Here is a 26,368-nt window from a genome sequence, read left to right as displayed (position 1 = left end):
ATGATGCTTTGTAATTACAGACACGATACTGAGTATGAACTTTGAGCTCTGTAAGGAAATGTTACCTTCATTATTAAAGGAAAACAAAATATTCATAGTGGGGTTATTATATTTGACTTTATTCTAACAGCATTAGCACATACTGCTTCAAATAAATTTAAATAAATAAAACAGAACATCTTCAGTTTGTGAGGAAGTCAGTTGGTAAGGCAACTGGACACATAACTTTTGTGTTAGGAAAGTGCAGCGGTAGGGTACTGGCGCCGACAAGCCAGGGTCCAGACACCTCATACATCTAAATGGTGCTACACTACAACGTAATGTGATAAGATTATAAACATATCATAGTGCTGCACCGTAGTAAGGTAATATGGATATACTGTGGCTTTGTAAGGTTCCTACCGCACATACTTAAGATAGTAATAACATCTGTTTTTGGCTGTCAGGATTGGAACCCGAGGTGGTCTTCTGATATCGAAGCCCATCTGCTTCAAGGTTTGGGGTGTTGTGTATTCTGAAAAGCTTTTCTACTGACCACATTTGTACAGAGCGGTTTTGTGAGTTTCCATAGCTGTTGTGTTGGCTTGAACCAGACTGGCCATTCTCTTTTGTCCTTTCTCATCAGCAAGGCATTTCCGCCTGCGACAGTGACTGGATGTTTTTTGTTTATTGCAACAGTTTTTTTTTTTACCCCCAAGCTGTTAGACTCCTTAACAACATGCTACCCCCTGGGATCTTCCACACGGCCTCAACCACCTCTAAAAACAGAACTTTTATACATGCAGGCCACTGTCCTGCAAAGACGAGTGAGCAGGTAGAGGAGAACTGAAAATCCCATACTGACATTTAAGTAATGCGACACTCTTGATATCCTTCTGCTGTGAAACATTCTGACCTGTCATTGTTTTCACGTCTTCAACAACTATTATCATACACTGATCATTTCTGTATTATCTATATTATTTATTATATTACATATTTATTGACTATATGTATCTAGATTGCATAATACCATACATTGCATCAATGTTCATATTGCTAACTACACGTCAATATTGCTGGTGGTACTTTGTCTTGTCTTTGCACAATGTCTTGCCTTGTTTGTGTTTTAATTTTAAATTTAAATTTTAATTCTATTTTTAATTTATTATTTGCACGTCATGTTGTTACACTGTGGACCCTGAACTTCACAATTTCATCTATCTGTATACTAGTATATGGTTGAGATGACAATAAAGTTCACTTTGACTTTGAACATTCTGTAGAAACTGTTGTGCGTTTGAAAAGTTACAGAAATACTCAAACCAGCAACAATAATGCCATAAGGCTGGGATCATATTTTTTCCTCATTGTGGACCTGTTTTGCATGATAGATATTTACACATTTAATCCGGTGTACTGGTCTTCATAATAATTTATATTCCAAATCGTAACCTTAGATCTTCAAATGAGTGTCTCCTTATAATTCCAAAAGCTAAACTTAAAAGAAGTGGTGAGGCAGGCGGCCTTCTGCTGTTATGCACCCAAAATCTGGAATAGCCTGCCAATAGGAATTCGCCAGGCAAATACAGTAGAGCACTTTAAAACACTGCTGAAAACACATTACTTTAACATGGCCTTTTTATAACTTCACTTTAACTTAATACTGATACTCTGTATGTTCAATTCTTCATAATAACTATTCACAGTGGCTCCAAAATCCATACTGACCCCAACTCTCTCTTCTGTTTCTTTTTCCGGTTTCTTTGTGGTGGCGGCCTGCGCCACCACCACCTACTCAAAGCATCCTGATGCACCAACATTGATGGACTGAAAGCCAGAGGTCTACGTGACCATCATCATCAGGTCCTTCCATGAAAACCCTAAATACAAAGAGGACTGTCTGATTTATGTTAGGTAGATTGCCCAGAGGGGACTGGGTGGTCTCTTGGTCTGGAACCCCTACAGATTTTATTTTTTTCTCCAGCCTTTGGAGTTTTTTTTTTTTGTTTTTTCTGTCCACCCTGGCCATCGGACCTTACTCTTATTCTATGTTAATTAATGTTGACTTATGTTTATCTTTTATTGTGTCTTCTATTTCTCTATTCATTTTGTAAAGCACTTTGAGCTACATTTTTTTGTATGAATATGTGCTATATAAATAAATGTTGATTGATTGATTGATTGATTGATAATTTGCACAGTGATTGAATGGATTCCCACACAGCTTCATTCTGAGTCGATTTTAAGTGGTTGATTAACCTAATGCTCCCATTTTTGGGACATGGAAAGAATAGTACCTGCAGAAATACCCAGCCATACATAAGGAAGACATGCAAAGTCCTCCTTACACTCTTACCAGGCTAGGATTTAAACCCAGTGTCTTGACCTTTGAGGGAGAACACCAGGGGCAAAGCAGGAATCATCACACTATGCTGTAATATTTATGGATTTTGCATGTGTGAGTGAAATGTTAGTCCATCAAAGGTCACACGCTCTCTCTCTCACACATACACACACACACACAGAGTCATCATTATAAGTCATTGTAATATGTTTGCCTTTGCTTTACGAGAGGCAACCAAAATGAGCACAGGAAAGATGTTATCTGGACTCAAGACGGTGTTAAGGCTGGGAATCAAATTTGCTTTCTTTCACTTGTGACACCAGTCTGGGCCTCCATGCAACATGCTAATAAAGTATCTAGCTATCCATTTTATGGACTTATTTTTTGTACAGTACAGGCCAAAAGTTTGGACACACCTCCTCATTCAATGCGTTTTCTTTATTTTCATGACCATTTACATTGGTAGATTCTCACTGAAGGCATCAACACTATGAATGAACACATGTGGAGTTATGTGCTTAACAAAAAAAGGTGAAATCACTGAAAACATGTTTTCTATTCTAGTTTCTTCAAAATAGCCACCCTTTGCTTTGCACACTCTTGGCATTCTCTTGATGAGCTTCAACAGGTAGTCACCTGAAATGGTTTTCCAACAGTCTTGAAGGAGTTCCCAGAGGTGTTTAGCACTTGTTGGCCCCTTTGCCTTCACTCTGCTATTTTGAAGAAACTAGAATATAAAACAAGTTTTCAGTGATTTCACCTTTTTTTGTTAAGCACATAACTCCACATGTGTTCAATTCATAGTGTTGATGCCTTCAGTGAGAATCTACCAATGTAAATGGTCATGAAAATCAAGAAAACACATTGAATGAGGCGGTGTGTCCAAACTTTTGGCCTGTACTGTATATGTATGTAGTTATTTTTAAATTATAAGGCTTGCGGGCAGCAAGGTGGTGCAGTGGTACCACTGCTACATTAGAACAAGGAGACCCAAGTTCAAGTCTCAGGTGTTCCCTGCGTAGAGTCAATATCCAGGTGCTCCAGTTTCCTGTTATTTCAAACTAGCAATGCTAAAGTGACCCTGGTGTGCGGTTGTGTTTTATCCTGTGGTGTAAAGCCACCCTGGTCCAGGGATTGTTCCTGCCTTGCACCATGTGCATGCTGGGATTGGCTCCAGCTCTCCCGAGATCTTGCTCCGGATAAGCGGGTTTAGAAAATGGATGGATGGAAGGATTACGTGACTTTCCTGCGGTAAAACAGTTAGTAAGAGGCATGAACTGAACAATACAATACAATACAGTTTATTTTTCTATAGCCCAAAATCACACAGGAAGTGCCGCAATGGGCTTTAACAGACCCTGCCTCTTGACAGCCCCCCAGCCTGACTCTCTAAGATGACAAGGAAAAACTCCCAAAAAAAAAACCTTGTAGGAAAAAATGGAAGAAACCTCGGGAAAGGCAGTTCAAAGAGAGACCCCTTTTCAGGTTGGTTGGGCGTGCAGTGGGTGTCAAAAAGAAGGGGGGGTCAATACAATACTATACAATACAATGCACAGAACAATCTAAAGCATTCTAAAGGTTGAAATTCCACTCTTTTAGCCACAGTTCTGGCCTTATCCGCTTGATCTGATCTGTGACTACTCTACCTGCTCATTTGATAAGCACATCTAACTTAATCACGCACCGTCACTTTAGTCTTTATCTATGGTGTTGTGAAGCTATTGATCACTGTGCAGTTTATTACTTTTTGGTACCTATGGCACAGTTCATAATCTCTTAATTCTTGCCATATACACAAGTTGATGTTTTTGCTGCTGCATTATATATTGCATTATTACTGCAGGGCGGCACGGTGGCGCAGTGGTTAGCGCTGCTGCCTCTCAGTTGGGAGACCCGGGTTCGCTTCCCAGGTCCTTCCTGTGTGGAGTTTGCATGTTCTCCCCGTGTCTGCGTGGGTTTCCTCCCACAGTCCAAAGACATGCAGGTTAGGTGCATTGGCGATCCTAAATTGTGCTTGGTGTGTTTGTGTGTGTCCTGCGGTGGGCTTAGCACCCTGCCCGGGATTGGTTCCTGCCTTGTGCCCTGTGTTGGCTGGGATTGGCTCCAGCAGACCCCCGTGACCCTGTGGTTGGGATATAGTGGGTTGGATAATGGATGGATGAAGATCTAAATCCGTTAAGTAGTTCTCTCGTTCGCTAGCTAAGCGAAGGTAAGGAAGACGCCCTGACGCTGGCACTTGAGATAGGAGGGACCCGCCACTTTCCCCTTGGCACGCTGCGTGTCTTAACGCAAATAAATCGGTGCCACAGCCGAACTATGATTCTTAGCGCGATGAGAGAGGTCACAAAATCAACCGGAATGTTCAAGCAAATTATAGAAAAAACCCGATCAAAATCTGTTAAGGATTCAGCGGGTTGGAAAATGGATGGAGTGATTATTACTGCATGGCATGCTTTATATTTTTACTTCTCAAACTTATTTAAGGAGAAACTGCTTAAAACGGAGTCTTCACAGACCACCAAAACTGTTACTTATCTTAAACAGCAAATACATTGAAATGTGTTAAGCCAAAAAAAAAACATGTATAATAATATGTAATGGTAATGCTCTGTTACTGTTGAACATTAAAAACATATTGCTAATACAGTAAGCCTGCAAATAATACTAATAAATAACAGCTTTATTTTTATTTCTAGTTTTGAAGACTAATATCTCTTGAATAAAAAATCTATGATGACCTTACTACTTCATCAAATAAAACATAGGTTTAATAGAATATGCACTGAACAGCAAACAGGAAAAGACAGCGCGACATTATGCTGCAAAGTTAACTCCGACACCAAGAATGCCAATGGCGTATGTTTCCTTAGCACACTGGGAAATGCTAAGCACTGCCACAGGGTGGCAAGAGAGAACTATTGGAGACCTGCTTTGCACCCACTTGGACCTTATCATGTCAATATGCACTGCAGGCTACAAAAACAAACTTGCATGACTTGCCAATTTTAGTTCAATATATTTTGAATTGTGCTTAAAAAAATAATAACTCTTATGAGACCAAAGTTAAAGAGGGAGCCAATCCACTACCAGTTACCAGCATATTCTTCTGGGATAGACTCAAGGATGGATGACTAACTTTCCAATGCATAATCTGACAGAACTCAAAAATTGGGTGTCTGAAAACACACATATTGTATATATGTAAAAATATGTGCACAAATTAAAAAACAACGACCTGTACACATGCGACTAACATCCACCTGCACTCTTAGTACCTGGTAGGACCCCCTTTGACTTCCAGAATAGCCTCAATTCCTTATGGCACAGATTACCCTAAATGCTGCAAAAAAAATGCTTGGGAATTCTGATCTACAAAGACGTAGGAGTTGCAATGCAAACCTCTCGTCACACCTCACCCAAAAGGTGCCGTATTGGATTGACATCTAGGAACCATGCAAACCATTAGAGTAAACTGCATTAAACGCCATGTTTTTGAAACCTCTTTGAGGTGATGCATGCTTTGTGAAATGGCATAGTATTCATTTCAAACATTTCAACTGTGGCCAATGCTTATAAAGCCTGAAATATTTCATTCAGGATCACCAGGTCTTAACAGGTCTAATGTGAGCTAAAAAAAAAAACATTCCCCCCACCATTAAAGGACCACCACCAGGCTGTATCATTGTCACAACAGAGTCATGATGTTTAAGCCACACAGTGATGCCACCATGTCCATGTCACAGCAGAAATCGAGATCTGTCTGATCAGACAACATTCATTTCCAATCATCAAAGATTCAGTTTTGGGTATTCCATGCCCACTGGCAGAAGTGGAACACAAACACATTATCAAACCCACTGGACTCTATTTCAGAAGCACTTGGCACCAGGTGGGAAACAACCCTGTATGTGGGGGTGTCAGTCTATCACACAGAAGGCTCAAAAGTCCGGTCATTCACACAGGGGCCAATTTAGAGTCACCACCTCATTTTTCCTGCTTATTTTCAGGGATTTAGGAGAAAAAACAAGGACTTGCCAACAAGTACACGATTCAAACCCAGGAGATTGGAGTGCTAACCAGTGCAACACCACCATTTTCCTCAAACATACACACAAACATCCATCCATTATCCAACCTGCTATATCTCAACTACAGGGTCACTTAGGGGGTCGGCCGGAGCCAATCCCAGCCAGCACAGGGCACAAGGCAGGAACAAACCCCAGGCAGGGCGCCAGCTATACACAAACAGATATATAATATTTGGAATTTGCTTTAAACCTTCTGTGTCATTAAAGAATGCGAGTTTAATGTATACACTATGACAGGACAGGCTATTAGTCGGGAAACTCTATTTCTGTATATAGGAAAAGCAAAAAAAATTCAAACAAAGTATAAAAGTTTCATCTAAAAACAAATAAAAGCAACATGTTTACCTGGTTCACCGGTAATGACCAAGTATTATTTTGAGGCTATCATTAAAAATTAAGGGGCAGCAAGGTGGCACTGCTGCCTCACAGTTAGAAGACCCGTCTGGGTTCGCTTCCCGGGTCCTTCCTGTGTGGAGTTTGCATGTTCTCTCCGTGTCTGCGTGGGTTTCCTTCCCACAGTCCAAAGACAAGCAGGTTAGGTGCACTGGCGATCCTAAATTGTCGCTAGTGTGTGCTTGGTGTGTCTGTGCCCTGCAGGTTGGCTGGCGCCGTGCCCAGGGTTTGTTCCTGCCTCGTGCCCTGTGCTGGCTGGGATTGGCTCCGGCAGACCCATAACCCATCCCCCGTGTGACCCTGTAGTTGAGATATAGCGGGATGGATAATGGATGGATGTTTGTGTGTATGTTTAAGGAAAATGGTGGTGGTGCAGTGGTTAGCACTCCATTCTCCTGGGTTTGAATCGTGTACTTGTTGGCAAGTCCTTGTTTTTTCACCCCCGTAACCCTGTGTTGGGATATAGCGGGTTGGAAATGACTGACTGACTGCCATTATAAATTAAATTTAATTGAAAGTTTTGATAGTGTCCATTAATTGGGTGAGGAATACAAAAATAAGCTTTAAATGCACTTTGATCTTGAATATAATCTGAAATGTCATATGTGTGTGGCATTTAAAGCACAGACAATTGAGAAAGAAACTACAACCATATAAATCTATACTCGGCTTCCTCACCTATTTGTGTCTCTTATTAAAGATGGTTTTATATACTCAGACAGGTATTTTTCCAATCCTTGTAAGGTAAATATGGCAGGTGAATGTAGTGAGAAGTCAAGTAAAATGACTCCTTGTATTGGCTAACTATAAAGATTACGATATGCAAGCTTTCGAGGCCTGAAGAAGGGGCCCGAGTTGCCGCGTAAGCCTGCATTTCGTAATCGTCACAGTTAGCCAATACAAGGAGTCATTTTGCTCGACTTCTCACTAAATTCATAATGGCTAACACGGTACAACACCCTATTACTGCAGGTGAAAATGAAATGCTATCCATGGCATGCGCTTCCCCTCATCCTCAAGAATCAAGTATAGCATTTCATTTTTGCTTCTCCTTTGAAAATCCATCCATCCATCCATCCATTACCCAACCCGCTGAATCTGAACACAGGGTCATGGGGGTCTGCTGGAGCCAATCCCAGCCAACACAGGGCACAAGGCAGGGTGCCAACCCACCGCAGGACACACACAAACACACACTAGGGACAATTTAGAATCGCCAATCCACCTAACCTGCATGTCTTTGGATTGTGGGAGGAAACCGAGCGCCGGAGGAAACCCACGCAGACACGGGGAGAACATGCAAACTCCACGCAGGGAGGACCCAGGAAGCGAACCCAGGTCTCCTAACTGCGAGGCAGCAGCGCCCACCGTGCCGCCCATTACACTAAGCATGCACTATGCAAATTATTATCTTACTTATACCGAGGTAGTGCTTAATGTGTTCATAGACATACAAATTCTAAACATTTATTGAGCCAATGCCAGGCTGGCAGCAGGACATGTAAAAAAAAAAAAAAAAATCTACATATGGGCAAATGCAAAAGGCAAACAAAAATGGAGGCCTACAATATGAAGAAGGATTCTCCCCTCTGCTCTCTTACCTGGATTCCCTGGCCATGTTGAAGAAGTGTGGGATGACCAACAAAGCGCACATTGTCGATTTTTAGCTCAAATTTCTTCCCACACATGTCAGCTTTTGTTGCAAGGATGGTGGCCAAAATGACGTCTGAAAATCTAGCGAAACACACAATTAATTAAAAGAACAATATGGGACGTGCAATTTTGCTTGTAAAACATCAGTAAAAAGAAAGAGATGGTGCTCTGTATCAATATGCAAATTAGTGATGATCAATTTCCCAGATAGGTTTTCATAGAGGATTAGATACTGGCATGAAATCAGCCAAGCAGAGTCAATTTCCAGGAACTGAAAAGGCGCCATACTCAGAACGCCTCTGGAGAGGTGATATGCAGTATGTACATCAATGAAATGGTACTGCTGCGAGAAAAGCGTTTTGTGAAAGCATAGGTGAGTGATGCATGCTGGTCTCAAGAGCCCATGATATTAAAAAAAAAAAAAAGGGAATTAAAAGGGAAATTAAAAAGAATTACACCCTCCAAACATCTGTGATTTTTACAAACCAGTGTCTTAATGGACCTTCACCCACAGCATCCACACGTGTCACATGGATAAAGAGAGCAGGAACAGAACCAGCTTATCAATCTAACTGTACTTTCCTTTTTACTTTGGCCAGTTAAATACCAGTAAGAACACATGAATTTTACAGACTGTCTGCTAAAATACGGGGGATTAGGGGATCCCACTCTGTCACTTTCAAAAAATGCATTTCCCATGTCAAATATCGAAACCTTACGTCTTACTGTACACCATTCTCGTGTTAACACTTGCAAGGCTGTGTACCTGACACGTCTAGGCAGGAACCAGGCTGAAGCATTTCAAATTTTCAAAAAGGTATAAATAACTCAGATGGCAGATGTTGCTAAAAAACATTTCTTAAGAAAAGACATGATGCAAAGTTGGAAGGAGATTATACTCTTTTTATAGATAATTATAAATAACTGAGTAAGAGTGCCTGAGCAGGAACATACCAGAATAAAAACTGTGGGATTTTACTCTTAACCAGATAGAATTTTGATATTAATATATATATATATATATATATATATATATATATATATATATACAGTATTGTATAAACAAACTTGTCGGTTTGATGTAATTATGTTTTAACTCATTAAAGGTAGGGGCTACATGGCAGAGCAGAAGTTAGCAGTGCTGCCTCACAATTCCAGTATCATGGATTTGAACCCCATGACCAGTTGCTGATTGGGTGGCTGCAGTTTCCTCCCACATCTCCAAGGACTTGTGTTAGCTTATCTGGCAATTCTAAGCTGGCTTTGCGTCCGTGTGCTTGTGGATGGTTGTTTCTTCTCTTGCACCTGGTGTTGCCCATGACCTGGGTGAAGCAGGTTCTAATGTTCAAGTTGAAATGTGTGGTCATGTGTACACATCACAGTGCCATTTTTACGTGTATGTCGGTCACAGGCTAGAGAAGGTCGTAAACAACACACAATACACTAATTTCTGTACCAGAATGTTACGTATAATGTCCTGATGTGCCTTGTTATTTTTCATTCATTATAGTCGGTCAAAGGCAACATTAAAATACTGAGGACATTTTATTAAAACACCGGTGAAGCCATACTCCTATACGGTACCTGTGTATTCAGATTTTTTTATGGTGTGTTTACTTTTATATACCAACTATACAGTGTGCCTATTACACTTAGGCAACAGTGGTTATATGGGGTTTTAATTCTCAAATTAATATTATATTACAGATAGTCGGTGAAAAAAAATTAACAAGCTACATTTTATATTGGAAAAAAGGACATGCCAGTTTCAATTTGTATGCCCTTTGCCCTTTTGATTATAGCTTTATCTCTTTTTCTGTCATTTCTGTATATTTTGCATAACTGTCAGATGCCCTCAGTTTTCATTTCGTTTTCCCTGTTTCTATCTTTTGCTGGTTATAGTCCAAGACTGGTAAATTGGCACATTTCACCTATCCTTCCTTTTTCTAAGGCACTTACTTATCCAGTTGAGACCAACAAGTGCCAATGCTTATTCATACTGCTTAATACCAAAAGGCCAGAATGGATGGACTGACATCCTGAATGGGACAGAGAGTGAAGGCTTATCGGACTGGGCAGCCATAATGAGTGGACAGCAAAATGGGAGAAGCAATCGGGCCAGGATGGCTTGTGCTTCCCCATCCCCTTTGAGACGTTCGGGTCATAATGGACTGAGGTGGGCTGGCACCCTGCCCGGTGTTTGTTTCCTGCCGTGCGCCCTGTGTTGGCTGGGATTGGCTCCAGCAGACCCCCGTGACCCTGTAGGTAGGATATAGCAGGTTGGATAATGGATGGATGGATGGATTGATAGATGAAAGGCTCTATATAAGATTGATATACATAAATAGATGTGAAAGGCTCCATATAAAGTAGATAGATAGGAATGAAAGGCACTATATAATACATACAGTAGATAGGCTTGAAAGGCCCAATATAGTAGATAGATAGACATGGAAGGCGTTATGTAATACTAAGGAAAATTAAAAAGTGAAGGCAATTTGAAAATTAGAGTTAGATAGACAGGCAGCTGTGTGGGCCGGCACCCTGCCCAGGGTTTGTTTCCTGCCTTGCGCACGTTGTTGGTTGGGATTGGCAACAGCAGACCCCCCTCGTGACCCTGTAGTTAAGATATAGCAGGTTGGATAATGGATGTATGGGTCATAATGGACAGACTGGGACAGTTTATTCCACAAAATGGGAGGCCTCTGGTGCGGCCCGAGCATGGACACCTGGCAGAGTATCACGGGACCCGTTGTCCGGAATGGCAAACCTGTCGGGGTCCTTGGGTGCTGCCAAAAGAAGTTCTACCTACTTTTAGAGGAGCTTCCTACAGGCTTTGCCCTGGCAGCGGAGGTAGTCCCTGGGTCCTGTATAAAAGTAGCCATTCCGCCTTACCCAAATGAGTCAGAATCAGGTGGCAGAGGGCAAAAAACTTACTTGGAAGAGCGGAAGGAGAAGAACTTGTAGAATCGCGGCTGTGTTCTTTTGAACATGCAAACCAGACATACAGACAACAATAGGGTGTGGGATTCCATTACCGTGCCACGTACACATTATAACAATTAAAAAGGCTTTCCAAACGGTTCATTTTTTGAACCTGCTTTTTCCACGTAAATGTCATAGAAAGCCAGTTCTCTAGAAACCAGTCCTTGACATTTCACCAGTTCATTGCTGGATCTACTCAGGCACACATCCCGACTCTTTCATACCAGCCAACGTAACTAACATGAATGTCCTTGGGATGTGCGGAGAATCTGGAGCACCCAAAAAAAAAAAAAGTCCACACAGGCACATAGAGGATGTGCAAACAGCTTACCCATAATGCTTAGGCTATAAATGGAACCCTGCTCCCTGGAGGTGTATAGCAGCAAAGCTAACCACTGTACCATTGTTCTGGGCCACACTTGTAGCCAATTACAGAATTCTGACAGTAAATGGCAACTAGTAAAACAACAAGCAACTTCACAAAGACAAAACATGTTTACTAAAAAAGCATTATGTCATCTAGCTAAAGTATATATGTACTGTGAAGTATACATATATAACTGTATATGCACTGGGACACATTTTCAGATGTAGCAGGAAAGAAAGGAGCAGAAAGGTAAAGTGGGAAAGGTGCATTCAAGACACAGAAGTGGTTCAGAATGGTTTCTCTTACCCTGCTACCAACTGCTCATCAGTTAGAGGAGTTTGCTCTCTGAAATGGGGACATGGTCATGAAAAAAAGCAGTAACAAAAATGCAGCAAACATACAAAACTTAAAAGTGGGAAAGAGTAAAAAAAATATATATACAGAAGATCAAAAAAAAAAAAAAGGGAAAGGAAAACAAAAATTAACACTACAACAAGCTAAAAGTGACTTTTCAACCAATAGAAAAGATTTTTCAGGTTCAGAGTTAAGCACATTTTCACAACTTTATGGCACTGGTCTTGCAACCTGCAATCTAAGCACACTAGTCAAGCAGGCCAAAAAGAATACTTTTTTTCCTTTTCTTTTATATAATCTATTTTATTGCATTTCAAATTCCACAGTATACCTACCACCTTTATTTATAAACTACGATACACAGTAATTAGCCGATTTATTTGTCACCTGTTTTTATTTAACAGACAGCACATAATGGATGAGGTGGTAGAGCCTACGGGAGTTAGACAATGGGGACAACATTCCCAGGAACAATTTAAACCTGACAGTCAACCTACCATCCATTTCTTTAACATTTTATTGAATTTATTAAAATCAAATAACATTCCATCCAAGCAAGTCAAATTTTACAAAATGTCACACACACACCCATGAGAGAGAGAGAGAGCTAGGACAACAGTGTGAAAAGATAAGTAAAGTAAATAAATAGAATAAAAAGGGGATGGCGACTTATTCTTAATTTTATTTTTTGTAAAAATTGATTGATTTGTATGGAATGATTATAATAAAATTATTTAAAATTTCAAAAAAGAAAAAAAAGGGGAAGAGAATCCACTTCCTCAATTTAAATGCTTATTCTAAAATAGTATTAACCAGTAACGGCGCACTGCTATAACGAGAACGTGCAGTGGATACACTTGACTTGAGCATTCCTAGTTCTTATCCTCTTTTTTTCTCTGTGTGTTTAGCATTCGTTTGCTCCGAGGTTGATGCGCTTGTTCCTTCCTGAGCAGCTCTTCTTTTCTCCACCCTAGCGGCCCACTTCTTCTCTTCTTTCGTCGGGCATCTTTTCGCGTTAAAACTGATTAAGTCAGCGTTTGTGTTGCAATTACTTAGCACATTTTCTTTAATTTTCACTTAAGCTGGCACTTAAGTCCTCAATCTGCCTCAAGAATGATTCAAGATATGAAGAGGTAGGGGACGTGATGGAGAAGGCGGTAGGGAATGAGAACGGCGCCCGTTCGCATGCGCCACATGGCCATCCTGCTGGCCGCTGCCGAGAGTTGATTCTACAATAAAATAAAATAAAAATAAAAAGAGGAATAACCTTGGAGGTCAATCATCTCCCTGAAAGCGGATAGTAGACGTCACGTAGTATATGTGTACCAAATTTCAAGCCAATAGGTCAAACGGTTTGCGAGCTACAGGTGATTTAAAATCCTGGACAGACAAACAGACAGCTATGGTAGCGTATTATATATAAAGATAAGAAGATCAGATCCTGCCAGGTTTTATAAAAGTTTTGTACAGATCTGCTAAGTGAGTATTTAATTTGTTCCAATTTCAAGTATTATATAACATTGGTTACCAGTTGAGCAAGATAAGTCTACCTACCATTCATTTCTTTGAATGCTTGAGGAATTAATACTCATCCATGCATTACAGGACTATGGAAGGGCCAGAGACTATTTTATCAGCATTGAGCACAAACCATCCTTTTAATTATTATTGCTAATTGGTTAAATGGACAGTACCAGTATCGACAGCTGGACCACTGGCAGCTGGACCACTGGCAGCTGAACTGAATCGGTGAGCTTCAGGAATGACCTGTCTAGCGCTATAGACACCAATGTGGGCAATTTTCTGCATTCGGGTTTGTGTTTTGTTGTTGTGTGTTGTTCCTTGAATAGAAAATGTATGCTTTTTGATTAAAAATGTAGAAAGAAGAGATATAATTTAGATGAAAGCTGTGGTGTATGGCCGGCCGTTTATCCCGGCCAATACCCCCAAGCCGCCAGGTGGAGCCCTCCCTGCAGTATGGGGGTTCCTCAAAGACCAGCAGTGCATCATGGACATTGCAGTTTTTATACACAGCCCTGCTGGATGCCATGGGGACCACTAGGAGACGCTGCAGGGAGGAACAATGGTTATTTGCCTTACGCCCAGGAAGTACGTCAGAGTCACGTGGACAAAGGGAACGATGTGCTTCCTGGGTGAAGAAAAGAAGGACTTTTACCTGACCCGGAAGTGTTCCAGGTCACATGGACAGAGAGGGTTAAACACTTCTGGGTCAAGGACTATAAAAAGGACTACAAAACACCAGAGTGTTGAGCTGAGCTGGGTGGTAGTAGGGCAAAGCGTCTGGGAGTGGTGGATTGGTTATTGTGACTGTTTTGAGTATATTTATGACTATTGTGGAGGAGAGGGTGCTTTGTGCACTGTGGCTTATGAATAAAGTCAACATTTGGACTTTTATCTGGTGTCTGGCATATTGGACAAGGGTTCAAGGGAGCAATACAGCCTTAATCTGTCACAAAGTTTTAAGAATCTGATATTATTTTCAGCAAATTAAAAACGCACTTGAGCACTTAATCTCTCTATTATGATAAAAAAAAAAATCTTGGGAAGAGAGACGAGACGCGACTTTCTCGAGAGGCACTTTTACGTCCCGCGAGATGAGACTTTGTTCCAAGAGATTTAACCACACCAGGGGCCAGATATAAAAGACAAAGTAGAACATCGTCAAGAACTCAAAAACATTGGCGCGATACACATGCAGAGCAGGTTAGAGATAATGGAAGTACGAAAACTCAAAAGTCTCCCAAAAATGATAGTAAAGATCTCATTAGCGCAAACAAATGGAAACTATTACTTGGTGAAATAACGGAACTGCGAAAAGAGATTGAATATATTGTTCGGATTTAAACTTTAAGTCAGAGACTTGTAATTCATCTAATTCTTTTGAATTTCCCCTTGGGATTAATAAAGTATCTATCTAATTCGTATTGCCATCAGGGAGAAATAGTGTTTCTTCCCAATGAAGAGGCATATCCGCGAGAATGAAGGCAATTTGTTGTTTGGTGAAAGTGAAATCCCACAAGAGAAAACTTCAAGCCCAACGAGACAAAACTTTATGCAAAGAGATTTGGAAATGTCTCGCCCAATCTAAAACATTTACAAGCACGCACACGGCTCAATCATTTCTCATTTGTGTGAATGCTATTGTCAGACAAAGTTCGTGTAGAGAGAAAGAAATGATACTCACTCACAGGCAGTTATACGTTGTGTTGTCACGATGTAATTTCAAACACGGAATCAGAATTCAATGCGAAATTGACGAAAAGGTAAAAGCGAACAGAGATCGAATATATGGACATGGGTGATATGACAGAAGTTTGTAGATGTTGTTTGGCTTTAAACTTTAAGTCGGAGGCTTGTAGATTGTCTAGAAGTACTGTTTCTACCCAATGAAGAGGCCTATCCGCGAGAATTAAAAGATTTGTTGTTTGGTGAAAGTGAAATCCACACACACACGAGTGGCAGAGACGCGACGTTGCTGGTGCATAGTGGCAAGCGAAGCAAAGTTAGCAGGGGGCTTTGCCCCCTAGTATTTCAGAGAAATCTATCAAATCAATTCACTTTAGAAATCCTGCAGAAAATATATATATATTTTATTAATATATATATCTTTGGTCCAGGAAAAACTGTATGATTCACCACTAGACAAATATTAATAAAAAGCAAAACAAATTAAGGACAAACGGCACCCAAGGATTTTTTTTTTATTCATATATGCCTCTCAAATTAAACAATTTACTTGTTATTGTATATTATACACCAGTAACCAGAAACAATAAAAAAACAGGAATGAAAGTTCATTTAATTACGGACTCCACTGTTGTGAAAATGTGCTTTTTTTCCCTGCCCTGCCAGTTCTGAGTAGCAGAAATGTGGGAAAAGTCACTCTTTATTGAACCACTATAATTGTTAAACAAACTGAAATAAGTGCATAGCAAAGTCATTCCAAGATTATAAAAGGCAAATATATGCAATTTAATACATATATTGTAAATGCATCCTACAGAACATTAACTAACAGACAAACACCACTACTGAAGCAACTTATGTGGCCTCTGGATTCTGTGCTTGTTTCCAAATTCCATTAATGAAAAAGATTTGATTTAAAAATAGACAAATTCTAAAATAGACAATAAAGCGTAAAGAATGACTTTATGATAATTTGTAATTAATGAGTCTGTCCCTTTCAATATTTGTGTTTTCAGTCGAACTATGTCAATAGGATTTCACCATTTTGAAAACAGGATATCTATGTGTTAGTGTGCGCGTGTCGCAGGGTGTGAACATTTGGACATGATAGCCCAAAAACAAGCATTAGTCCGAGTGAACCTTGGCACAGTTCTTCGTACTTTCAAAATGCTATAAGCTTACCGATTTTGATCAAAATCACTCCAATAGAGGTTAGGAGCACACATTGCATTGCAGTGCCTTGCCGCACCCACCACCCAACAAACCAACTCAGGATCCAGATTCGGACCCGAGTGCAGCCACACGACGGGCGATACCTCAGCACCACGCCAGTTCAGATGGAGTGGAACAGTGGGGGCTTTTTTTTTTTTTTAATGGGTGGCTAGAGTGCCAATTCAGCCCCCAAGTTTTTCCCAGCAGGTTGGAGGGCCTACATGCAGATTAACGTCATACCCAGGACGGAGCAATTGCAGGTTTAAGGGCCTTGCTCAAGGGCCCAACAGAGCAGAGACCCTTTTGGCATTTTACGGGATTCGATAGATCTAGAAATAAATTACTTTTATTTTTTTAAATTACTGACCTGAAATATTCTGCTGTCAAAATCACAGCTATATATGCAAAGACAATTATATGCTGGACACATCAGATTTGCAATGATTCAACACCAGAACAGTGGCTCATAATCGCTTATCTTCCCTACTGGAGCCGGTTGTTCATCAAGGCAAAGATGAAATTATCAGGTCAAGTGCTGCGAGCTCACTCCTTAGAGACTGAAGCAGCGTTTGGTTATTGCATTCGCCAAGCTTTTAACCAGACAGTAATTCTGTTCTCCAAATAAAATCCTTTCTCGTGCAGTCTTCTTGTTTCTCTGTGCGCAAACTCTGTAGGCATATTTAAAACATGAGGATCAAACACCACTTCTCAAGTCTGTAATGTACACCTAATTTGATTCCAGGCATAATTTTAATAGAACTACTTGCTTAAAGCAGGCCTTCCATTTACTAAATGACTTTTCTTCTTCTTCTTCTTCTTCTTTCGGCTGATCCTGTTAGGGGATGCCACAGTGGATCATCTTCTTCCATATCTTTCTGTCCTCTGTTACACTCATCACGTGCATGTCCTCTCTCACCACATCCATAAACCTTCTCTTAGGCCTTCCTCTTTTTCTCTTCCCTGGCAGCTCTATCCTTAGCACCCTCCTCTCGGTATACCCAGCATGTCTCCTCTGCACATGTCCAAACCAACGCAATCTCACCTCTCTGACTTTGTCTCCCAACCGTCCAACTTGAGCTGACCCTCTAATGTCCTCATTTCTAATCCTCGTCACCCCCAATGCCAATCTTAGCATCTTTAACTCTGCCACCTCCAGCTCTGTCTTCTGTGCCACCGTCTCCAGTTCATATAACAGTACCGTCCTGTAGACCTTCCCTTTCACTCTTGCTGATACCCGTCTGTCACAAATCACTCCTGACACTCTTCTCCACCCTGCCTGCACTCTCTTCTTCACTTCTCTTCCACACTAGCCGTTACTCTGTACTGTTGATCCCAAGTATCCTCGCCTCGTCAACTCCCTGCATCCTCACCATTCCACTGACCTCCCTCTCATTTACACACATGTAACTAAATGATTTGCCAGTGTCTACTAATACTGTATATAAGGGCAAATAAAAAAAAACTAAAGGCAATCTGAACCTTACACAGTAACCACAATAAATAGTAATGAGCTCAATTACTGTGAATTACAAATTAAGGTAAGTCTTTTTTTTGGTTTGGCCACTTCAATATCCTTAGAATTTTTGTTAAACTGAGGATTTATGTCAGAGGTGTCCAACTCCAGTCCTGGAGGGCCGCAGTGGCTGCAGGTTTTCACTCTAACCCTTTTCCTAATCGGTGACCAGTTTTCACTGCTGATTAACTCCTTGTCCCTTCATTTTAATATCCCCGTTTTTTAAGGGAATCGATTAGTTTCTTCATGAAATGGCAGCCAAACAGAAACGAGCCAACAGAAGACCAGCTAAGCAGGAACATCAAACTCCAGCCAATTTCACTCCAACCAATTTCTTAATGAGAAGCCAATTGCTGCCGTTAATTAAAGCTGTCACCGAATATTATGACTCGTTGCTGCTCTCATTCTGTTGATTTCCTGTCTTTTCGAAGACCACCGTCAAGATGTTTTGGTGACCTGAGCAGACCAACATGACCGAGACCTTCAGCTGTCTTTATTTTCAGGTCCGCTGGCCCTGTGGAGGCTCGTTTTGCTATTTCATTATTGCGTGGCTGCTCATTAAGGTAAAAAGAAACAACTAAGGGGTCGGAGTCACATCAATTAAAATTAAGGCAAAACAAGTGAATCAGCAGCAAGAACGGCTCACTAATTAAGAAGACGGTTAGAGTGAAAACCTGCAGCCACTGCGGCCCACCAGGACCGGAGTTGGACACGACTGATTTATGTGGTCAAAAACAAGCTTCAGGTTTGTATCCCTTGCCTCTGCTGACACTTCAGGGGCAAATCTAGCCATTCATTTTCTGAACGCGACCATTTGATCAGAGAGTGGGAGTCTATCTCTGCGCGAAAGGAAGGAACCAACTCTGGATGGAACGACAGGATATGCTATTGCATTAACACATTTGTATAACTATTTCTGCATTCACTGGTAATGTTGCTTTGTTATTTTTATTAATGTATATTTTGCGATTGCCTTTATCCAAGGGGATTTACCGTGTAAGTTCAGGCAGATTCATTGACAGGACCACAGACTGAGGTAAAGGAGGGAAATAAACCTTCAGTCTTATGGCGTGATATCAAGCACCTTAGCCACTACACCATCCTGTCTGCTAGTTATTGTAAACTCTGAAGTACTCCAAGTAAACCAATTATGCAGCCTAATTCACTGAATTAAAATAATGTATAGTAGGTGCATTTTACATTATCAATGTATGCTAAATATACTGTCTCTAATATATTAGAATAATATTAAAACTCACCTTTTAGCATTTTTATTCCATCTGGAACGTGTTTTCATAAAAGTTCACTTAATATGTTTCCATCTCATTTTGCAATTATACATATTTGTTTTCATTGATTTTTTTTTTTGTTTTGTATTTTACATTATGGTGATCAACGTCAAAGCAAATAAATTCCTGGAAGACGATGGGGAGATTGTTTTTAAAGCAACTTTAAAACATGGGGCCAATCTACAGTGACCAGCTAGCAAAAAATAAGGTACCCTGAGCACACAGAGGCAGAACAAAATTGTTCGTATCCTGCTAATGTACTATTTCAGAATCATCCATCCATTTTCCAACCCGCTGAATCCGAACACAGGGTCACGGGGGTCTGCTGGAGCCAATCCCAGCCAACACAGGGCACAAGGCAGGAACCAATCCCGGGCAGGGTGCCAACCCACCGCAGGACACACACAAACACACACTAGGGCCAATTTAGGATCGCCAATCCACCTAACCTGCATGTCTTTGGACCGTGGGAGGAAACCGGAGCGCCCGGAGGAAACCCACACAGACATGGGGAGGACATTCAAAGTTCACGCAGGAAGGACCTGATAAGCGAACCCAGGTCTCCTTACTGCGAGGCAGCAGCGCTACCCACTGCGCCACCCACTACAGAATCAGAAGAGTTTAATTCATTAATAAACAAATATGTTTTTCTGGAAATTTCCACTAAGAAATGTGTTTGGCCAAGGACACGTTCAACACAACATACCCATAATTTAACTTTGACAGAATCCAGTACGCCTCATGAGAATGTGAGTGAAAATAAATAAAGAAATTTCAAAAAGTATGGCATGTAAAACTGTACACCTATGACTGCGCTTGGGCGGCACGGTGGCGCAGTGGTAGCGCTGCTGCCACGCAGCTAGGAGACTTGGGTTCGCTTCCCGGGTCCTCCCTGCGTGGAGTTTGCATGTTCTCCCCGTGTCTGTGTCGGTTTCCTCCCACGGTCCAAAGACATGCAGAATTAGGTGGATTGGCGATTCTAAATTGACCCTAGTGTGTGTTTGGTGTGTTTGTGTGTGTCCTGCGGAGGGTTGGCACCCTGCCCGGGATTGGCTCCTGCCTTGTACCCTGTGTTGGCTGGGATTGGCTCCAGCAGACCCCCGTGACCCTGTGTTCGGATTCAGCGGGTTGGAAAATGGATGGATGACTGTGCTTGGGTCCATTCACTTTAAATATGGATACATGCCCTGTAAGTTCTACTCACCCCGAGATGTGGCGGGTGATATCGTGTCAGATCTTAGGACTCCAGGCCTGGAGGGCCGCAGGTTTTCATTCTAATCAGTGACCAGTTTTCACTGCTAATTAACGTTTGCCTCATCACTTTAATAGCCCTGACTTAGAAGAGTTCAGCCCTCTGAATTGATTCCTTTCTTCATTAAATGGCAGCCAAGCAGAAATGAGATGTGAAACGAGCCGACAGATGACCAGCTAAACTGGGGCTTCAAACTCCCACCAATTTCATTCCAATCACTTTCTTAATGAGAAGCCGATTATTCTTGCTGTTAATTACACCCGTTATTTAACTCCATGGCTTGTTGCTGCTTTCATTCTGCCCCAGCAGACATTTTCAAAAACTGTTGTTTTTCTGTTCTTTCTAAGAAGACTGTCAAAATGTTTTGGTGACCTGAGAGATCAACCTTACTGAGACCTTCACCTCTCTTTAATTTCAGATATTGGGTAATGGGCACAGGGGAGCTGGTCATGTGGCGGCTCGTTTTGTGTCTCATTATTGTTTGGCTGCTAATTAAAGAAAAAGAAACAACTAAGGGGGCCTGAGTCAAGTAATCAGCAGCAAAAGCTGGTCACTAATTAAGAAGATGGTTAGAATGAAAACCTGCAGCCACTGCGGCACTCTAGGCCTGGAGTTCGCCACCCCTGTCTTAGGACATATATTAAAATACTAGCCATGTGCGCCCAACTACGTTGTGCGTGTTAAAGTTGTGTGTGAAGGGCTCCCTGTTTAAACGCGGCTGCAAGTCGTGAACTGGGCCTTTTGTCGCACAGCATTATGATTTTTTTTTTAAGGGAAACAAAATTACAAAAGAAAACCCTTGGACATTGATTTGATAGGAACGGTCTACTTGGAATCACTGTCCGAATCGTAATTATGTGGTGGTGTAGGAGCATTTCTGCTTCTGTCCGTTCACAGTCCGTCTCGTTTTCACGACGCTGTCGTTTCCTCTCATAATCTCTTTCTCTTTCTCCAATCTCGCAGGTTGCTTTGTGGCAATCCAAAGAGTAAGGTAATATACACGGAGCAATGGTTATAAAAGGGGGGCACATAGGTATCCAGGCTCTTTAAAGCATAAATAGGGATCACTTCACTGACATGTGAGCAAGCCACGGTACAACTGTGAGACGCGCAGCACTCGCCAGCTACAACGTAACAATAAGAATTTCCGGAACGTGCTGTTACGTTGTCATTCATTTTCTCAACTGTGTTTTTCTTTCATTCATATGTTACGTAGGCGCGTACCTTTTATCTTCGGCAATCTCATTCTCTAACCAGCGTAACACTGTCCACCACCCCTTTCGTTATTCTGGCACATCGTTGATATCCGTGAGTAACAACAACGTACTAAACTGGAAGGTGGTCTACGCATGTGTGGAATTCGCGGACAAACAAAGATTAAGATCTAAATGAAGATCTCTTCAGTTAATTTAAAGCACAACAATTTGTTTAGTTTGAATGTCTGTGTTTTGAGGTGTGACTGGCGTACCACAGTCTTCAGTAGTATAAGCCTGGAGGAGATTCTTAATGCAATGCCTATGTTTTAGCTGTCTCTCTACTGCCATCTAGTGCTTCTTCTTCTAATTCATTTGCAGACAAACAAAGATCAAGACCCAAATGAAGATTATATATAGAGATGTGAATATAATGATGATTGCAGAATTGTGATGAAAGACGTTAAATTTGACATAATTCTATAACATACCTAAAACAAACCTTTGGTATTCACAATTTGGCTTTATGAAATATGGAAGGGTACATAATTACCATAAAATCACTTAACATACACGCACACTTGAGAGTGATATGCAGTTGTCTAAGGCAGCACAATATGTGTGTCATTTTATGAACATACCGTACCTTGAAATCGAGTGAACTCAAACCCTGGCCCATCTTAATGAACTACATAGTGTAGGTGTGTGTAGACTTTTCCGTTGATGCACAACTTAAATTATAACAAAGACAACAATTTATGCGTGGTACCTTGAATCGCCATCTTGATCTTCAGGGACATCTCCACTTGTATTTAGGGCATATGGACTTCTCAATTTTGCTGGCAGAAAACAAAAAAAAAAAAAAGAAAAAGAGACAGAAAAAAAGTTAAAAAGCGTTCAGCACCATGCAAGAGATTTCATTCTTGTAGATCAGGGGATCAGGGAAAGTCGATCCTGGAGGGCCGGTGTGGCTGCTGGTTTTTGTCCTAACCCAATGGCCTAATAAGAATCACGTATTGCTCAAGTAACACTTCTGCTTTATTTTAGTTGTCTCGCTCATTAAGATTTTGAACCCTTATTGCTTATGTTATTCTTAGAGTGCTGTATTCTCATTTTTTAATGGCTCCTTATTAGCAATAAGATGCAAATGACAAAGGAAAGCAGCACGTCTTCATTTGGCTTGTTACCATTTACACCTCTGTGTGTATTTATCGTGCACTATTAGGTTTGATTAAAAAGTGAAGGACTAAGAATTACTCCTCCATTTTAGGCTTCAAATCATTTGGATGATATCCTTAGAAAGGGGAAGAAAATCGAGGATATGAGAATGAGGGTTAGGGTTAGGGTGAGGGTTAGGGACATGGCAGAGTTAAAGCAGTGACGGGTCAGGAAAATCAATTATTGGCAAGGATTGGTTTCTAATTAAGCAACCGGGTTGGAACAAAAACCTGCAGCCACTGCGGCCCTCCAGGACTGACTTTGCCCACCCCTGTTGTAGATGGTCACAGAAAAATACCCTTTGTAAATGAATTCATATTGTGAAAAGTTTGATATACAATCACCAATCCAGGTCTGTGGAATATCTCTCTATCTGTAAGCAGCTACTTCACGGGAGACAAATGAATCTGGGCATGTTTCTCACAATGCCAGTTAACTTGAAAAGTAATGATTGGCGACATGGGAAAACAAAATATCTGTTCATTTAATCCGTGAATGTCACATTACTGTACTGGACACCTCCTCCTTATATACTGTAATCTGCCATGGCAGTTGCTGTAAATCCATTTAACACTGCCATCCTTACTGAAAGTGGCAATTAATACAGGTTTGTACAAAAATATTTATTATTTAACGGTTTATCCAAAAAACAGGCAAAGTATTTCCGCATATTTTATTCAGTGTGACTTACAGTTGCTTGTGTCTGTAGGCAACGTTTAACACAAGCATGTGACACCCCACAGGATCAGGGAGTGAACTGATGCCATCTGCTACTTGGCAGTTAATGCCTTAGCTGCTTGATGACTTTCTAGAACTTTCACCCCCAACTACTGACAAGGCTGAAGTTGGCTACTTATTTGCAGCGCCCGGTTCACCTGGCTACGTATTCACTTCCTGCTAGCTACTTATTTGCACAACTCATGCAAAACTTCCAACCATCCATTATCCAACCCGCTATATCCTAACTACAGGGTCACGGGGGTCTGCTGGAGCCTAGTGTGTGTGTGTGTGTGTGTCTGCTCTGTAATGGACAGGCCTGGGTTTATCCAGGGTTTGTTCCAGCCTTCCACCCTATGCTAACTTGCATGGCCCAGGTTTGGATTAAATGTCAGTCAGTCATTATCCAACCCGCTATAACCTAACACAGAGTAACAGGGGTCTTCTGGAGCCAATCCCAGCCAACACTGGGCGCAAGGCAGGAAACAAACCCCGGGCACGGTGCCAGCCCACTGCAGGGCACAAGCGCACACCACCCCACACGGGACAATTTAGGATCACCAAGGCACCTAACCTGCATGTCTTTGCATTGTGGGAGGAAACCCACGCCGACACGGGGAGAACCTGCAAACTCCACGCAGGGAGGACCAGGGTCTCCTAACTGCGAGGCAGCAGCGCTACCCACTGCGCCACCCCTCATGCAAATTTTTTACTTCCTTAACATAAACAGAAAGACAGATGCCTTTAATAAAAATAACAGTCGAGTTTTGCTGGACCCAAATAGGCTGGAAAAGTTGGCACATTCCCACATCTAATGAATGAGGATTACGGTGATTTTTAAAGGGCACTGTATCGGGTGAAATGGCGCTGGGCCGTCCCAATTATTACGGTTTTGAGAAAAGACACACGCCTTTTTTCAATTTTCAGTTCAGTTTTGCTCAACGTGGGTAATTGGGTCTAATCGGTTGGCAAAGCTGGCACACTGTCATGTCAAACGAATTGGATTTACTACAACATCGTGCTCTTTTTTCCTTTGTTATCACTGTCTACAACCTTACGGCCAAGCTTTCACCCCGACTACAACATCGTGCTCCGCTGTCCTTTGTTATCGTTATCGTCAATGCATACGACCTCACGACCAAACCCACCGAGATGAGCCAGCCTTATCTTTAACATCTCGGAAAGAACCCCAGGCAATCCCTCCTGAGCATTATTATCTACAAGAGCAGTCCACTTACTTGTTTGAGAGGAAGGGTTCTCACTTATCCTCTGAAAGGGATACCTAAAGAGCAGTTTATGCCCCCGGCTTCCAGAGCTTACCAAGATCACGCTAATTGGATTTGTTTTTTCTCCAATTTTGGGGGCGTTATCCCGTCTCTGTTTGTACATTTCAAGGTTTCGCTGTCTTATTTTAAATCAAAGGTAGCGACCTGGCTTTGATAAAGAACCTGCAATAAAAAAATAGCCAGCCAGTCTGCTTGACAGTTGTTTGGATTGCTGCCTTCGTTAGCCTCAGATGTCATTCAACCTCCACTCTTATCAGCAGGAATGGTTACATTTATTTAGAAGGGTGACGTTCAATTAAAAGTATAGTGGCATACTGCCTAACCTTATTTTTTTACTAATTTATTCACGGGACCCAGCGTTCGCCAGTTCAAATGAACCGACCAGCTCCACGCGTGTGACAGTTAACTTCGTCCCCTGTACAAGCAGTGATGTCAGAACAGTTAGTTCCTCTTTTAACTATTCGCCTTATTGAAACTTCAATAGAATTAAAAAAAAAAAAAAATTTGTTAAACGATTAAAAAAAAAATACAAATGGACTGTCGTCTAAAACGCTTTAGGAATTTTAACGCCCTTGTTCCCCATCCATTTTCCTCTCTTATTTTTTTTAGTATTTTACACTGTATTCCCCACATGTAATAATAATAATTCTTTACATTTATATAGCACTTTTTCACTAATCAAAACACTTTACATGGAGAGTAGGGAGTCACTTCAACCACCACCAATGTGTAGGATCCACCTGATTGATGCAACAGCAGCCATTCTTGCTCCAGTACACTCACCACACATTAGCTACTGTTTTTAGGAGCTAAATTGGTGACAAAGACAGTTAGCCAATTTAGGGACAAGGATTGACTAGGGGTCCAAAATGACCAGGCTGATAACTTCTCTTCACGAAGCATACCCAGGGATCCTTTATGACCACAGAGAGTCAGGATCTCAGTTTAATGTCTTATTGAAAGAACAGCGGCACTTTTCACAGCCCAGTGTCCCCGTCATTGCAGTCTGGCATTGGTGTCCACACACGGACCACGGCACTTCTTCCAGCAGCAACCCAAACAAAATGGTCTCCCATCCAAGTACTGGCCGGGTCTGAACATGCTTAGCTCCAGATGGATTATTTGTTCTGAAGTGCAGGTGGTATAGCAGTGAACAGTCCTACAGTCCATCCATTTTCCAACCCGCTGAATCCGAACACAGGGGTCTGCTGGAGCCAATCCCAGCCAACGCAAGGCAGGAACCAATGCCAGGCAGGGTGCCAACCCACCACAGGACACACACAAACACACCAAGCACACACTAGGACCAATTTAG

The 26,368-nt window shown here is 41.5% G+C and overlaps 1 protein-coding gene across 1 annotated transcript in view; it reads right to left on the bottom strand.

The window, feature by feature from the left end:
* Positions 1 to 25,460, bottom strand: part of nprl3 (NPR3-like, GATOR1 complex subunit) — an 82,886-nt gene extending 57,426 nt beyond the window's left edge. Inside the window, 4 exon segments of the mRNA XM_039774708.1 lie at positions 8,409 to 8,541; positions 12,119 to 12,157; positions 22,602 to 22,671; positions 25,006 to 25,460. Coding sequence (XP_039630642.1) covers positions 8,409 to 8,541; positions 12,119 to 12,157; positions 22,602 to 22,671; positions 25,006 to 25,156 — 393 coding nt within the window. The 5' untranslated portion in view covers positions 25,157 to 25,460.
* Positions 25,461 to 26,368: the final 908 nt, after the last annotated feature.

This window comes from Polypterus senegalus, chromosome 13 (assembly GCF_016835505.1).
Source record: "Polypterus senegalus isolate Bchr_013 chromosome 13, ASM1683550v1, whole genome shotgun sequence".
In the NCBI taxonomy this organism is placed as follows: domain Eukaryota; kingdom Metazoa; phylum Chordata; class Cladistia; order Polypteriformes; family Polypteridae; genus Polypterus; species Polypterus senegalus.
Note: the sequence above shows the minus strand (reverse complement) of the source record. Positions and strands in the feature narration are given on the sequence as shown.